The sequence below is a fragment of the Bufo bufo genome, chromosome 3 (assembly GCF_905171765.1).
Source record: "Bufo bufo chromosome 3, aBufBuf1.1, whole genome shotgun sequence".
Lineage (NCBI taxonomy): Eukaryota > Metazoa > Chordata > Amphibia > Anura > Bufonidae > Bufo > Bufo bufo.
Genome location: NC_053391.1, coordinates 591897322 through 591911612, shown reverse-complemented (window position 1 = coordinate 591911612; position 14291 = coordinate 591897322). Strand labels below are relative to the sequence as shown.

The 14291-nt window shown below is 44.1% G+C and overlaps 1 protein-coding gene across 1 annotated transcript in view; it reads right to left on the bottom strand.

Annotated features, from left to right (window-relative positions):
- The window catches only part of ENDOU (endonuclease, poly(U) specific), a 48234-nt gene extending 37550 nt beyond the window's left edge, over positions 1-10684 (bottom strand). The window contains exon 1 of the mRNA XM_040425865.1: positions 10577-10684. Within this exon, the coding sequence (XP_040281799.1) occupies positions 10577-10652 (76 nt within the window). The 5' untranslated portion in view covers positions 10653-10684. The remainder of the gene's footprint in view (positions 1-10576) is intronic.
- Between the last annotated feature and the right edge of the window lie 3607 nt (positions 10685-14291).

Sequence of the window (14291 nt, the reverse complement as noted above, 5' to 3'; positions counted from 1 at the left end):
GCACAGAACGTCCTGATGCAGCCGCGTCAAGACATAGGAACACTGTGGGCATGGTGATGGTGACACGGACAGACACATCTGTGCCCCTTTCATATGGTAATACCCTCTTTGTACCCCCTCACAGTAGTTATGCCCTCTCTGTGCCCCCTTCAGAGTAGTAATGCACTCTGTGGTCCCTTCACAGTAGTAATGCCCATTGTGCCACCTTCACAGTAATGCCTTTTGTGCCCCCTTTACAGTAGTAATGCCCACTCTATGCCCCCATAATAGTTATGCCCCTCACAGTAGTTATGCCCTCTTTGTGCTCCCTTCACAGTAGTAATGCCCATTGTGCCCCCTTCATAGTAGTAATGACTACTGTGCCCCCTTCACAGTAGTAATACCCCCTGTGCACCTTCACAGTAGTAATGCCCATTGTGCCCCCTTCTCACTAATAATGCCCATTGTGCCCTCTTCACAGTAGTGAACCCCTCTGCCTCCCCTTTATAGTAGTAATGCCCGCTTGTGCCTCCTTTATAGTAGTAATGTCCTCTGTGCCCCCTTTATAGTAGCAATACCCTCTGTGCCCCCTTTATAGTAGCAATGCGCTCTGTGCCCCCTTTATAGTAGTAATGCCCTCTGTGCCCCCTTTATAGTAGTAATGCCCTCTGTGCCCCCTTTGTAGTAGCAATGCCCATTTTGCCCCCCCTTTATAATAGTAATGCCCTCTGTGCCCCCCTTATGGTAGTAATGCACACTGTGCCCCCCTTTGTAGCAGTATTGCCCTCTGTGCTTTCTCTGTTAAAAAAAATGAAAACAACAAAAAACACAGTACCTACTCACCTTGTCCCGTTCTTGAAGCTCACAGTCCTCTCTCCCCTGCAGACACAGATCACTCTGCAGGACAGTGTGGGCGGAGCTTATGCAGATTCCTGGGCTGCAGGCTCCTCCCTCACCGACTGGCAGTGCGATCCCTACCTGCAGGCTGAATGGTGGACCAGGGAGAAGTCTCCCCGCTTCACCATTCAGTGTGTCGCCAGCCTGAAGGAGGGAAGGAGCGCAGGGAGCTGAGCGGTCGGTGAGTGATTGGACCGCAGCTCCAGGAGGGAGAGGGCAGGGGAATGCACAGCTTAAGGGTCCATTCACACGTCTGTAGTGTATTGTGGATCTGCAATACACCCGGCCGGCACCCCCATAGAACTATCTATTCTTGTCCGCAATTGCGGACAAAAATAGGACATGTTTTATTTTTTTACGGAGCCGCGGACCAGAAGATTGGGGGCGCGCTACGGAAATGCAGATGCGGACAGCACACTGTGTGCTGTCCGCATCCATTCCTGCCCCATAGAGAATGAATGGGTCCACACCCGTTCTGCAGAATTGCGGAACGGGTGCGGACACATTCACGGACGTGTGAATGGACCCTAAAGGGAACACTGGTGGCATCCACCAGCAGTGTTTGACTGCTGTGTGGTTGCCGCCCCCTCAGAAATACAGAAAACTGCCGCCTGAGGCGAGATTCTCATCTCTCCTCATGGCAGAAACGGCCCTGAGTGTTATACTATATACTGTGGGGTTTTATACTATATACTATATATTGCAGACTGTGGAGTGTTGGACAATCACTATGAGGGTCTGGGGTGTTATACTATATAATGTGTGGTGTTGCACATTATACACTATGAGGGGATGGGGGTGTTATACTATACACCGTGGGGTGGTATACCATATACTGCATACTGTGCAGTCTTATACTATATGGTATGCTGTGGGGTGTTATACTATATACTTTGGAGTGCTGTACATTATATGGTATGAGGGGCTGGGATTGTTATACTACAGTATATACTGTGGGGTGGTATACCATATACTGCATACTGTGCAGTCTTATACTATAGATGGCATGCTGTGGGGTGTTATACTATATACTGTGGGGTGTTATATTATATACTGCATACTGTGGAGTGTTGTACATTATACACTATGAGGGGCTTGGTGTTATACTATATATGTGGTATAGTATGTGAAAGGGAAGATGGTCAGGCCAAATCGAGGGAGGGGTCCAACAGCCCGGGCCTATGATACACTGAATCCACCCCTGTCTGTATTAGCCCTGTACTACTGTCTCCACATTTACCTACCTACTGCACAGAGACAGCCCCCGCTCCTCTCAGCTCCCTGGGCTCCTGGTACCGATCATCCTTCTACATAGTAAATCCAGTTTGAAAAGACATGTCTGCCAAGTTTATCCAAGGGATGTGGATGTTCTGTTTTTATTTTCTGATTGTAGATTTTTTAAGGCTACTTTCACATCTGCGTTTTCCTTTCCGATTTTGAGATTCGTCATAGGATCTCAAAACAGGAGGAAAACGCTTCAGTTTTGTCCCCATTCATTGTCAGTGGGGACAAAACTGAAATGAACGGAGTGCACCAGAATGCATTCTGTTTGGTGGCGTTCCCATGACACACACCAAAGTGCTGCAACCAAGCAGTGTTTTTGAGTGCGTCATGGGATACGGAACAAGACGGATCCAGCATGAAACACAATGTAAATCAATAGTGCTGGATCCGTTTTCTCTGACACAAAAGAAAACGTATCCGGCGCCCATTGACTTACAGTGGTTTTAGTACCGAATCTGTCTTGGTCATTTTAGAGATAATACAACCGGATCAGTTCATAACGGATGCGGACGGTTGTATTAACATGACGGAAGCGTTTTTGCTGATCCATGACGGATGTGAAAGTAGCCTTATTAGCCTGAACATGATTATGGGGGCGGCCATCTTGCTTGAGCCATTGTTGACAGAATTTAGAGGTTGACCATGTTGTAATATACAAAACTCAGTTGGATGCCCAGTACAGTCTATTACGTTAGTGCAGACCACCAAGTATAATAAACCTGAGTGCAGATGGGGGATGGTAGGCATTGCTGCGTAAGCCACGGGGAAAACAGTCTTCTGCGAGACCCCAGGCCCCATCTGTCTGAACAGCTGGATGGACACTTCTGGGGATCTGTGCGGTGTGGCAATGTAGGGCAGAGCTAAGCGAGTGCTCTCAGGGCGCAGCTCCGTATTTGGCTGCGAGCCCTTACATGAGACATTCTGACAGTCTACCTGGGATTGGCGGGGGATCCAGCGTGCTCTCCACATTTCTGTTTCCCAGTACATGTTCTCTAAGTTAATGAACAGGCAGCTACGTTCCTCCTTGCCACATTACAGATATAATTATACACTTTGTGTACTATACACAATACTGGATCCAGTTTAACAAGGTTCGTCATACGTTATCACTCACATTAAAACATATATTTTTTTAAAGGGCCACAGTTTTAAAAGGGACATTAGCAAAAATATTTGGTCTCATGCTTTATGTCTTGAAAACTAAGGTTGTCTCACTTCAGCAAATGGCAATTATCATGTAGAAAAATTAATAAAAGGCCCTTACTTAGGGCTCATGCACACGAACATATTCTCTTTCCGTGTCCGTTCCGTTTTTTTTTTCAGACCGTATGCGGAACCATTCACTTCAATGGGTCCGCAAAAAAAAATGGAATTTACTCCATGTGCATTCTATTACCGTATGTCCGTATTTCCGTTCCGCAAAAAAATAAAACATGTCCTATCATTGTCTGCAGTACAGACAAGGATAGTACTGTTCTATTAGGGGCCAGCTGTTCTGTTCTGCAAAATACGGAATGCACATGGATGTCATCCGTATTTTTTGCGGATCCGTTTTTTTGTGGACCGCAAAATACATACAGTCGTGTGCATGAGCATTAAGGCTGAGGTCACATCAGCGTTCAGCCTTTCCGTTCTGCTCCGTTATAGGAGCAGGAGAACGGAAAGGACGGATTCGGCACATAAATGAACCGAACTGAGCCTACAGACCCCATAGACTATAATGGGGTCTGTTAGGTTTCCGCTCAGAGGAAGATTTTTGAAGCAGAGACAAAAGTTGTGCATGCAGGACTTTTGTCTCAGCTTCAAAAATCTTCCTCTGGACGGAAACCTAACAGACCCCATTATAGTCTAAGGGGTCCGAAGGCTCAGTTCGGCTCATTTATCTGCCGAATCCATTCTTTCCGTTCTCCTGCTCCTATAAGATCTCATCTTGTGTATTATTTCATTATTTGATGCAGTTGGGATTTTTCGAAATTTCTATATTCAGATTATTTTTGCGCTATTTCACAAGAGAAAACTATTGATGTGTGTAGATATATGAAGGAAAATGGATCGTTCATGCAATGAACCATAAGTGTCCCTCTTTAAAAGTCCATAAAGTTGTGACGTATGACTAATGTACTGTGATTGTCCATATTGGCTCCTTTGCTGGCTGGATTCATTTTTCCACCACATTATACACTTCTCATTTCCAGGGGTTATGACCACCGTACAATCCAGGAGTGCACACCATAGGAAAAAGTATCATCCTATGCACACTCCCGCTGTCCCGGCCACCAGAGAGGCTGAGGGTTCTCTCCATAGTGTGCAAGCAATACTACCTCTGCTGGATTACATGGTGGTCGTAGCCCCTGGATACTAGCAGTGTATAATGATCTATCCTCAGGTCTACTAATTGGACTTGAGGATAGGTCATCAATTTCAGAAGCCTCGAGAACCCATGAAGCATCATTCTTCCTGTCATGACTCAGGCCTTGTGCTATTATGATCAATGGTTTTTCGAGCAACTAAGGGGAAGTTATTTTTGATATACAGCATATGATATGGGTGTAGATAATACAATATATAGTGAAATTCAGTTGTGCAAGTTTGTACTTAGCTTTAGCCTGTAAAACAGGATTTTTTATTTCTGCAGTCTTCAGTCTTGTGCTGGAAACTAACTTTTGGAAGATTCACTTTATGAAACTTTATGTTTTGACTAGTCAGTAAGTGTCTCATGGTCTTAATGCTACCTGCTAACATAATGTAGTTATAGTTTATACCCGCTGACTCATTCTATGAAACTGAGCAATCTAATCCTTCTCTCACATGTCAGCTCGTAAGGATGACTCTACCCATAAATATCTGATTTAATCCTTTTATCTTCCCACTTGTCGCATTGTTAAAACATAAGCCTAAATGTCTTTCCATTGAGACAGATTCGACAATGAAAGCTATATGACAACACTCTCCAAATCCCTATTGTTGACATAATCTAACTTTTACAAGTTAGTTCCTGGTAGTTATTGCCATAGTTGCTTGCAAACAAGATATTAAGAGATTTAGCAATAAAACTAAAGATTACAAATTGTTTATTCTGTTCGGTCCTCCAATATATGAAACTTCTAATGTATATGCTGTACAGTTACACTTAGTAAAGCCATCTTTTTGAGATAATTGTGGTGTATAATGATCAGTGAAGTTTACAAAAATTTTATTTAGGCTGCTTCACCGTCATTTCACAAAGATCTCCCCCCCCCCCCCCAATCCGCGGCAAATTAAATTTTCCCCCAAATTCGGATCGAAGTCCGCGATCCCTCTGTTCCGCAAAAAGATAGAGCATGTTCTATCTTTTTGCGGTGCGGAGGCACAGGCGGAACCCCAGAAAGCACTTCGTAGTATTTCCGTAGTGTTCCGTTCCGTGCTTCCGTTCCGCATCTCTGGATCCGGGATGCGGAATGACAATGTAACGGTGCCTTTGTATTGCGGATCCGCAAATGCGGTCCACAATACGGGAACAGGACACCAACGGTCGTGTGAACGAGCCCTAAGACAGGAGTGTGGTGTGACCCTTGGGCCAATTTCCCTTACTTTGTATCCTAACAATGGTAGCACTCAGGAGAGCTAGGACCCTGAACATATTTCCAGTGGCTATTGGAAGAGGGAATACGAACTAAATCTGGGCATGCAAATAAGATCAAAAACCCAACAATAGGTGTAAATTCTATGGTTATGGGGGATTACCAACTTACCTCTGGTGGCAAATATTGGAGGAATTGATGATTGGACACATTGGATTTCAACATGACCAGCCTACTGTTGCCACAAGAGACAAGTTGTCAGGGGCGGACTGGGAACTTAAAGTGGCCCTGGAAAAACTCTAAAAGTGGCACCATGTTGTAGACAGGTCCAAATTAACCAAAGATGAGGCAACACAAGTAGACAGGGCAAACACAAGTAGGCAGGGACAACAAAAGTGTGGAATAAGGCAGCAATACCACAGTGCAGCACAAAATACTGATGTCCCTGCTGCAGTATTCAACTTTATTACTGTCCTGAGGACAGCGATATGGTTGAATTCAGAATGGCACCTGTGGCCATCAGCCAGGTGCTTAGTACTTGATGCCCCTAGCATTAATGCTAAGAGAATCATATCCTTATTAACTCAGCTGGCGGGGGTGAGCAGGTCTTCTGTGGCCCCCTGGGCATCAGAACCCCGGGAAACAGCCATACCAGCCTTGTTAGTTGTTGCCAAACACTTGTTACCAGTGTCGGACTGGGGTGCCTAGGGCCCCATCAGTGGAAATTATTCTAGGGGCCCACCTTACAGCTACCAAAAATAAATATTACTTGTTCATTTTTCGGGCTCATGCACATGAATATTTTCAGTTTAGCACACAATACAGTGTGCAAAACAGAACAGTATTGTGCACTGCTCTATGTTAGATTGTTTCTCATTAAACAGCTCATTGTAGTTGATAACCTAATCTGTTAAGGTCCCTTTACACAGGGCGACAGAGCAGGAGATTGTTGGGAAGGAAGCGTTCCTTCCTGACAATTGCCTGCTCTTTAACGGAGGAGAACGCTGTATTTACATGCAGTGATCTCCATGTATGGGGAGCAGTGATCACTACTGTCATTGTTCTTCCCCATACTGACTACTTGTTTGCCGGCAGCAGATTGTGATTACACAGCACAATCTACTTCCAGTAAATGATCATTTTTATGTGCACACAAAGGATCGAATTACTGTACCCGATGAATGAGCGTTTTGTTAGTTCATCAGGTAATCAGCCTACACGGCATCCACCGCAGCCGGTACGCCCAAGAGCTACTAAAGCGAGCAACATGGTAACCCGTGTCACAGTGAACTACTGTACACTTTGACAATATGTCTATCTTTATTTTTTTAACATAATAAAGCATTTTTTTTTATCATGTTTCCATTTCTGAAAGCCATATATTTTTTATTTTTCTACCAATGATCTTGTGTAGGGACTCCTTTTTTGCAGGAAGAGTTGACATATTGTTGCATTTCTTGGTTGCATATGATTTTTAGATCGTTCGATATTACACTTTTTTGGTGCAAGGGGACCAAAAAAAGGCAGTTTTTTTTATTTTATGGCATTCGCCTGAGGGGATAGATGATGTCATTTTTATAGAGCAGGTCGTTACAGACGCATCGATACTTAATATGTCTATTTTTTTTATTTCTATTAAATGGATTTTCTCATCTCAGACAATGGGGGCATATTGCTAGGATATGCCCCCATTGTCTTATAGGTGCAGGTCACACCTATGCTGGATCCCACACCTATATTGAGAACAGAGCCGTGAAAGTGGTGGAGGGCGCACTGTGCATACGCATACGCCCTCCATTTATTTTCTATGGGGCCGCCACAAATAGCCGTGCGGTGACTCGGCTATTTCCGTCGGGCCCATAGAAGTGCATGGGAGCGGTGGCTGGTCATGAGCAGTGCGCTCCCATTCACTTCTATGGGGAGACTGCTTGGTGGTGGCCAGATTGGAGTCCTCCAGCCACCACCTTGTGGGGCTCCGCTACTGATATAGGTGGGACCCACATCTATAAGACAAGCCATATGCCCCCATTGTCTGAGATAAGACAATCACTTTAAGTTTTACACAGTGAAAAATATCTTTTTGTGTTACCATTTCCTGAAAGCCATATTTTTTTAAATTTTGTGGGCGATTGTCTTATGTAGCAGCTTAAGCATGTTAGGAGTTTTAATTTCCAGAGGGGAATGCAGTAAAATGTGAAATTATATTTTTATTAAACTATAGATTTACCTATATTTCACGCTGCCATACACGGCGCCCAGCTGACGCTGCCATACACAACGCCCACCAGACGCTGCCATACACAGCGCCCACCCGACGCTGCCATACACAGGGCCCACCTGACCCTGTCATACACTGCGCCCACCTGACGCTGCCATACACAGCGCCCACCTGACGCTGCCATACAGAGGTCCCACCTGATGCTGCCCTACACAGAGCCCACCTGACGCTGCCATACACAGCGCCCGCCTGACGCTGCCATACACAGCGCCTGCCTGACGCTGCCATACACAGCTCCCGCCTGATGCTGCCATACACAGGGCCCCCCTGACGCTGCCATACACTGTGCCTGCTTGAAGCTGCCATACACAAGGCTCGCCTGACGCTGCCATACACTGTGCCTGCCTCAAGCTGCCATACACGGCGCCCACCTGACGCTGCCATACACAGCACCCACCAGACGCAGATAGAACTACTTTGTGCACATTACACAAAAAACTGTACAATAGACTGGTTACACTGACATAGCTCTGCTTTATATACACCTTCCATACATAAAGTACCTCTGCATTCTCCACCAGCACAGTCCTACACGGAGCCTGTGTTCCCCTAACTCCTCCCACACACATGGCTGATCACATGACTGTGACATCACCACAGGTCCTGTAACCATAAAGTAGTGTCTAGTCCAGTCTCTGGAGCTGCTTCTGGTGAGAGAGCTGTCTGTGATGGGCGGGGCTTCTCGGGAGAGGGGCGGGGCTTCAACTAGTCAAGGGCCCACCGAGCATTTCCCAGACTCCCCCGAGGATTTCCCCGACTCCCCGGTGGGCCAGTCCGAGCCTGCTTGTTACTACCCTCTCCTCCATCTCTCCGCACTGATCACATTACATCAGATAATGACCAAGTTGTCTGACTTAGACAACAGTTTTATTTGACACGTACATGTTACAGGATCTTTCATGACATCCTATTCTAAAGCTAGCGACATTAATATGAAGTTGACAGCTTCCACTCTTCAGGGGAAGCTTTCTACAAGACGTTGGAGTTTGTCTGTGGGGAATTTTGCTCATTTAGCCTGAGGATTAGTCTGATACTGATGTTGGAAGAGAGGGCCTGGCTTGCAATCTCTCTTCTAGTTCATCCCAAATGTGCTAAATGGGGTTGAGGTCATGGCTTTGTGCAGCCAGTCGAGCTCTTCCACACCAAACTCACTAAACCATGCCATTATGGTCCTTGCTTTGTGCTCTGGGGCACAGTCATTCTGAAAGGGAAAAGGGTTTTCCCCAAACTGTTCCCAGAAAGTTGGAAGCATATAATTGTCTAAATGTCTTGGTATATTTAAATATTAAGATTTCCCTTCACTGGAACTAAGGGTCCTAGGCCAACTCCAAAATACAACCCCATAGCATTATCCCTGCTCCACCTAACTTTACAGAATTGGAACAATGCAGTCAGGCCGGTAACGTTCTCCTGGCATTTGTCCATGAAACTGCCAGATAGAGAAGGTGATTCATCACTCCAGAAAACACATTTCCACTGCCCCAGAGTCCATTGGTGGTGTGCTTTACACCACTCCATCTGATGCTTGCTATTGTGCTTGGTGATATAAGGCTTCCAATTAGCTGCTCTGTCATGAAAACACATGCTGTGAAGCTCCCTGCATATAGTTTTTGTGTTGCTGTTAATGCCAGAGAAGGTTTGGACTCCGCAGCTTTTGAATCAGCAGAGGTTTGGAGAATTTTATACAATATGCACCTCAGCACTCGATGGCCCAGCTCTGTAACTTTATGTGGTCTCCACGTTGTGGCTGAGTTGCTATGATTCCTAAACGCTTCCACTTTGTAATAATATCACTCACGATTCATGGTAAAATATCCAGGAGGGAAGAAATTTCATGAACTGACTTGTTACAGCGGTGACATCCTATTACAGGACTACGCTGGAATTCGGTGACCTCTTTAGAATGACCCAATTATTTCTGAGCTGTTTGCAAAGGCAGACTGCATAGCTAGGGGCTGGATTTTATATCTATTGCAATGGGACCGAATGAAACACCTGAATTTAGTGATTTAAAGGTATATCCCAAAACTTTTGTCCATATAATTGATTTATATATTAAATAAGAACCATATGAAACTACAGCAAGTCAATTTCCAAGTTGCTTCTTATATAATGGGGTTACTGTATCTATTAAAGTAGAGTCCATGGCATAATTTGTTACTTTTCACATACTTTATAACCCTATGTCCACAATTCCGAAAAGTGTGTAGAAAAAATGTTTTCTCGAGTGAAGGAAGAACCAAATTTACCATTTTGGTGTATTTAAGCACCAGCCATTTGTACAGGATGTGTATAGTACAATATGCTTAGCTATGCCAAATTAATCATACCACTTGTGTCATTTTGATAAATAAAAAATTGTTTATAAATCTCCCCCATTGTGTATGCACCAATGGTTTTACTAGTTAAGTGGTCATGTGGTCGAACAAACATATGAGAAAGGTTATACAAAATGTAGCAGTAAGAATATAAAGACTAGTTATAATTATTACTAATACCCTTGATGTTTAGGATAATAATTGCTATTATTGATTATAATCTTACTAGCAGTGTGGAAGAAAGTAACCTGTCAACTTACTATCACTGGAGCAGGTCTCGAATGCCCAATTGACTGCAAAGCCAGACAGCAAAAGGACAGCAAGCAGCGTCTTCATTGTGGATGAGAATGCTGCACCAGTCCTCGACTGAATCCAATTTATTGTGAAATACTCATTATAAAGAAGGGTGTGACTTCTTCTATGCTAATTTGTCAAGGAGGTGACACTCCAAAGGTTATAATCAAGAAACAACTTGTTATTACATTTCTTCATTACGGCATTTCTTCTGACAGTGTAAAGAATATTGTTTCCTTATACTATTGTCTATAGCAAGCAGGATGGTACCACCCAAATGCTGAATGCCTCTAATATTTCAGATGGCTGCTCAAGGTGCATAGCATATACCATTATGCTTGAACTCAGCGATTTCTTCTATAACCTAAATTAAAGGGAACCTGCTGTCATAGGGGCACATTTATTAAGATCGGCGTTTTAGATGTCGGTCTTAATAAAGGCCTGCTCTGGCGGTGTATCCGCTGAAACTAACTTCGGCGCATCCAGCGCCGGTCTAAATGTAAGACAGCTTACAGCCTGTCTTACATTTAGACCATTTTCTATGCCTACAACAGTGGTAGAAAATGATGAATAAGATGGGCCTACCGGGCCGTTCCCTTCTCCATCCAGGTCATGCCCACTTTTTTAGACTTGAAGTGAGCTAACCCTTGCGCCACCATGTGCACCTGAAATACGCCTAATTTAGGTGTATTTCAGATTAAGAAATAGCCCCCATAGTACAGGAATAGCTGAGCAGAATCATATATAGCTTTATGGGAAATTATTCAGTAAAACTTGTAATTAATTTATTTAAGCCACTGCTCATTCTTGGCTCAGGAATCATGTAGGAGGTCCCATCAGTGATCGACAATAGAGATGAGCCAATTTTTTAAAAATTCAATTCGGCCGGTTTGCCGGATTGTTTGAAAAAATCTGGTTGGATCCGAATTTATTTGCGTCGAATCTTGTTAAAAAACGTCTATTTCCTGGCTGCAGAGAGCCTTTATAGTGGTGTAGAACACTGTGCCTTGCAGTAACACGCATAGGGAGTCTGCTGTGGTAGTGAAACAATACTGTGAGTCCGTATGACATTCAGATGACAGGCGTCGCTCTTAGAATCACTGCACACTTCACTTATTTGGGCAGTCACGGGCCAAAATTGACCAAATAACTCAAGTATGAACTCAGCCTTACAGGTCGATGTTAGCACCAAGAAGAAGCGCACTCATTTTACACCGTCGTCAGCTGATTCCACATAGATGTCTACAGAACCTGTTCTATTAAACGCTAATACAAGTAGAGCACCCCGGACAGAGTGGAGAGGGTGTCAGCAGTAAGTTTGTGTTGATGTCACTGATTATTTGCCCTTCCTCTCATCCGTCAGAACAATAGCCCCAAAAAACGGATCATGTCTGTTGAGCATCCGCGTTCACTCGGTCAGCATTTTGTCAGTAATCCATCAGTATTGCTAATACCAAAAAAAAGGAGTGGATCCAAAACAGAAATGACACATGAATGGAATATTTGCATGTACAGTTGTGTTCAAAATTATTCAACCCCCAATGCTGTAAAGGGTTTTAGGGAATTTAGTGTACATTTGTAATTGTGCTCAGAATGAAATCTTACAAGGACTTTTTAAAGAACCAAATGCAACTAAAATGACATCAATTGTTTTTGTAATACAGTATTAAATGTTTTTTTTTGTGATTTCTTCATTGACACAATTATTCAACACCTTAAAGACTACCACTCTTAAGAACAGAGGTTCATTCAAGTGTTTTCGATCAGGTATTGAAAATACCTGTGGATGTCAAGGAGCAGCAATCAAGCATAATAAGCACCAATTAGGCAGATTTAAAAGGACTGTGATACTCATCTCCTTCTAGACATTTACTGGTGTGTTTACAAACATGGTGAAGTCAAGAGAATGGTCCAGGAAGACAAGAGAAGAGGTGATTTCTCTTCACAGGAAGGGCAATGGCTATAAGAAGATTGCAAAGATGTTAAACATACCAAGAGACACCATAGGAAGCATCATTCGCAAATTCAAGGCAAAGGGCACTGTTGAAACGCTACCTGGTCGTGGCAGAAAGAAGATGCTGACTTCGACTGCTGTGCGCTACCTGAAGCACAAAGTGGAGAAAAGTCCCCTTGTGACTGCTGAGGAACTGAAAAAAGATTTGTCAGATGTGGGTACTGAAGTTTCAGCTCAGACAATAAGGCGCACACTGCGTAATGAAGACCTCCATGCCAGAACTCCCAGGCGCACCCCCTTGCTGTCTCCAAAGAATAAGAAGAGTTGACTGCAGTATGCCAAAAGTCATGTGGACAGTTTTGGGATAGTGTTCTGTGGACTGATGAAACAAAATTAGAACTGTTTGGGCCCATGGATGAACGCTATGTTTGGAGGAGGAAGAACAAGGCCTATGAAGAAAAGAACACCTTGCCTACTGTGAAGCATGGCGGGGGGTCAATCATGCTTTGGGGCTGTTTTGCTTCTACAGGTACAGGGAAGCTTCAGCGTGTGCAAGGTACCATGAATTCTCTTCAGTACCAGGAGATATTGGATGAAAATGTGATGCAGTCAGTCACAAACCTGAGGCTTGGGAGACTTTGGACCTTTCAACAGGACAATGATCCCACGCATACCTCCAAGTCCACTAGAGCATGGTTCTAGATTAAAGGCTGGAACATTTTAAAGTGGCCATCGCAGTCACCAGACTTAAATCCGATTGAGAACCTCTGATGGGACTTAAAGAAAGCAGTTGCAGCGCGCAAGCCTAAGAATGTGACTGAACTGGAGGCTTTTGCCCATGAAGAATGGGCGAAGATACCCGTAGATCGCTGCAAGACACTTGTGTCAAGCTATGCTTCACGTTTAAAAGCTGTTATAACTGGAAAAGGATGTTGTACTAAGTACTAAGATTGAATGTCACTTGGGGGTTGAATAAAACTGATAATGATGTGAGCATTTGTGGTTATTTCATTATAAATGTTATGTTATATTTGTCTGACTTACAAGTGCCTCTTTGATTTAATTGTAAACAAGATGACTGAAATGATCAAAATCAATGTCAAACTGGCCAAAACACTCAATTTCAGTGGGGGTTGAATAATTTTGAACACAACTGTATTCTGTGTTTTGTACCCACTCCTGCTTTTGGCTACCAAATCACAAGCCAATTCTGATGGGACCATACAGGCCTTACAGCTGCTACACAGACAGGATCCGTTGTTCGTCTCATTTTTCCTTTCTTCTGACAGATCAGAAGAAGGGTGAAATAAATGATGATGTCACCAAGGCCGAAAGGAAAAATAGTGGCCCAGTCATGAATTGGGGAGGGTGGGAACAGTGTCGGACTGGGGTACCTAGGGCCCACCAGTAAAATTTATTTTGGGGGCCCACCATACAGATACATTCAAATATAATAAATAATCTAACAAGTTTTTTTATATGAACATAGGCTGGTTGAGGTGCTGTACATGTATGTATGTAGTGCAGTAAGTCTAATGTGTTATGTGCCACTTGTGCAGGTGGTGGGAGACAAGGGGCCCACTTCGCTCAGGGGCCCACCGGGAGATTCCCCTGTACCCCTGTGGGCCAGTCCGAGCCTGGGTGGGAACATCATGAGAAGTCCACAGAGTATCCCTATGACATAGTGGTGAGGTGGAAGCAGCATGAGGAGACCACAGAGTCTGGAG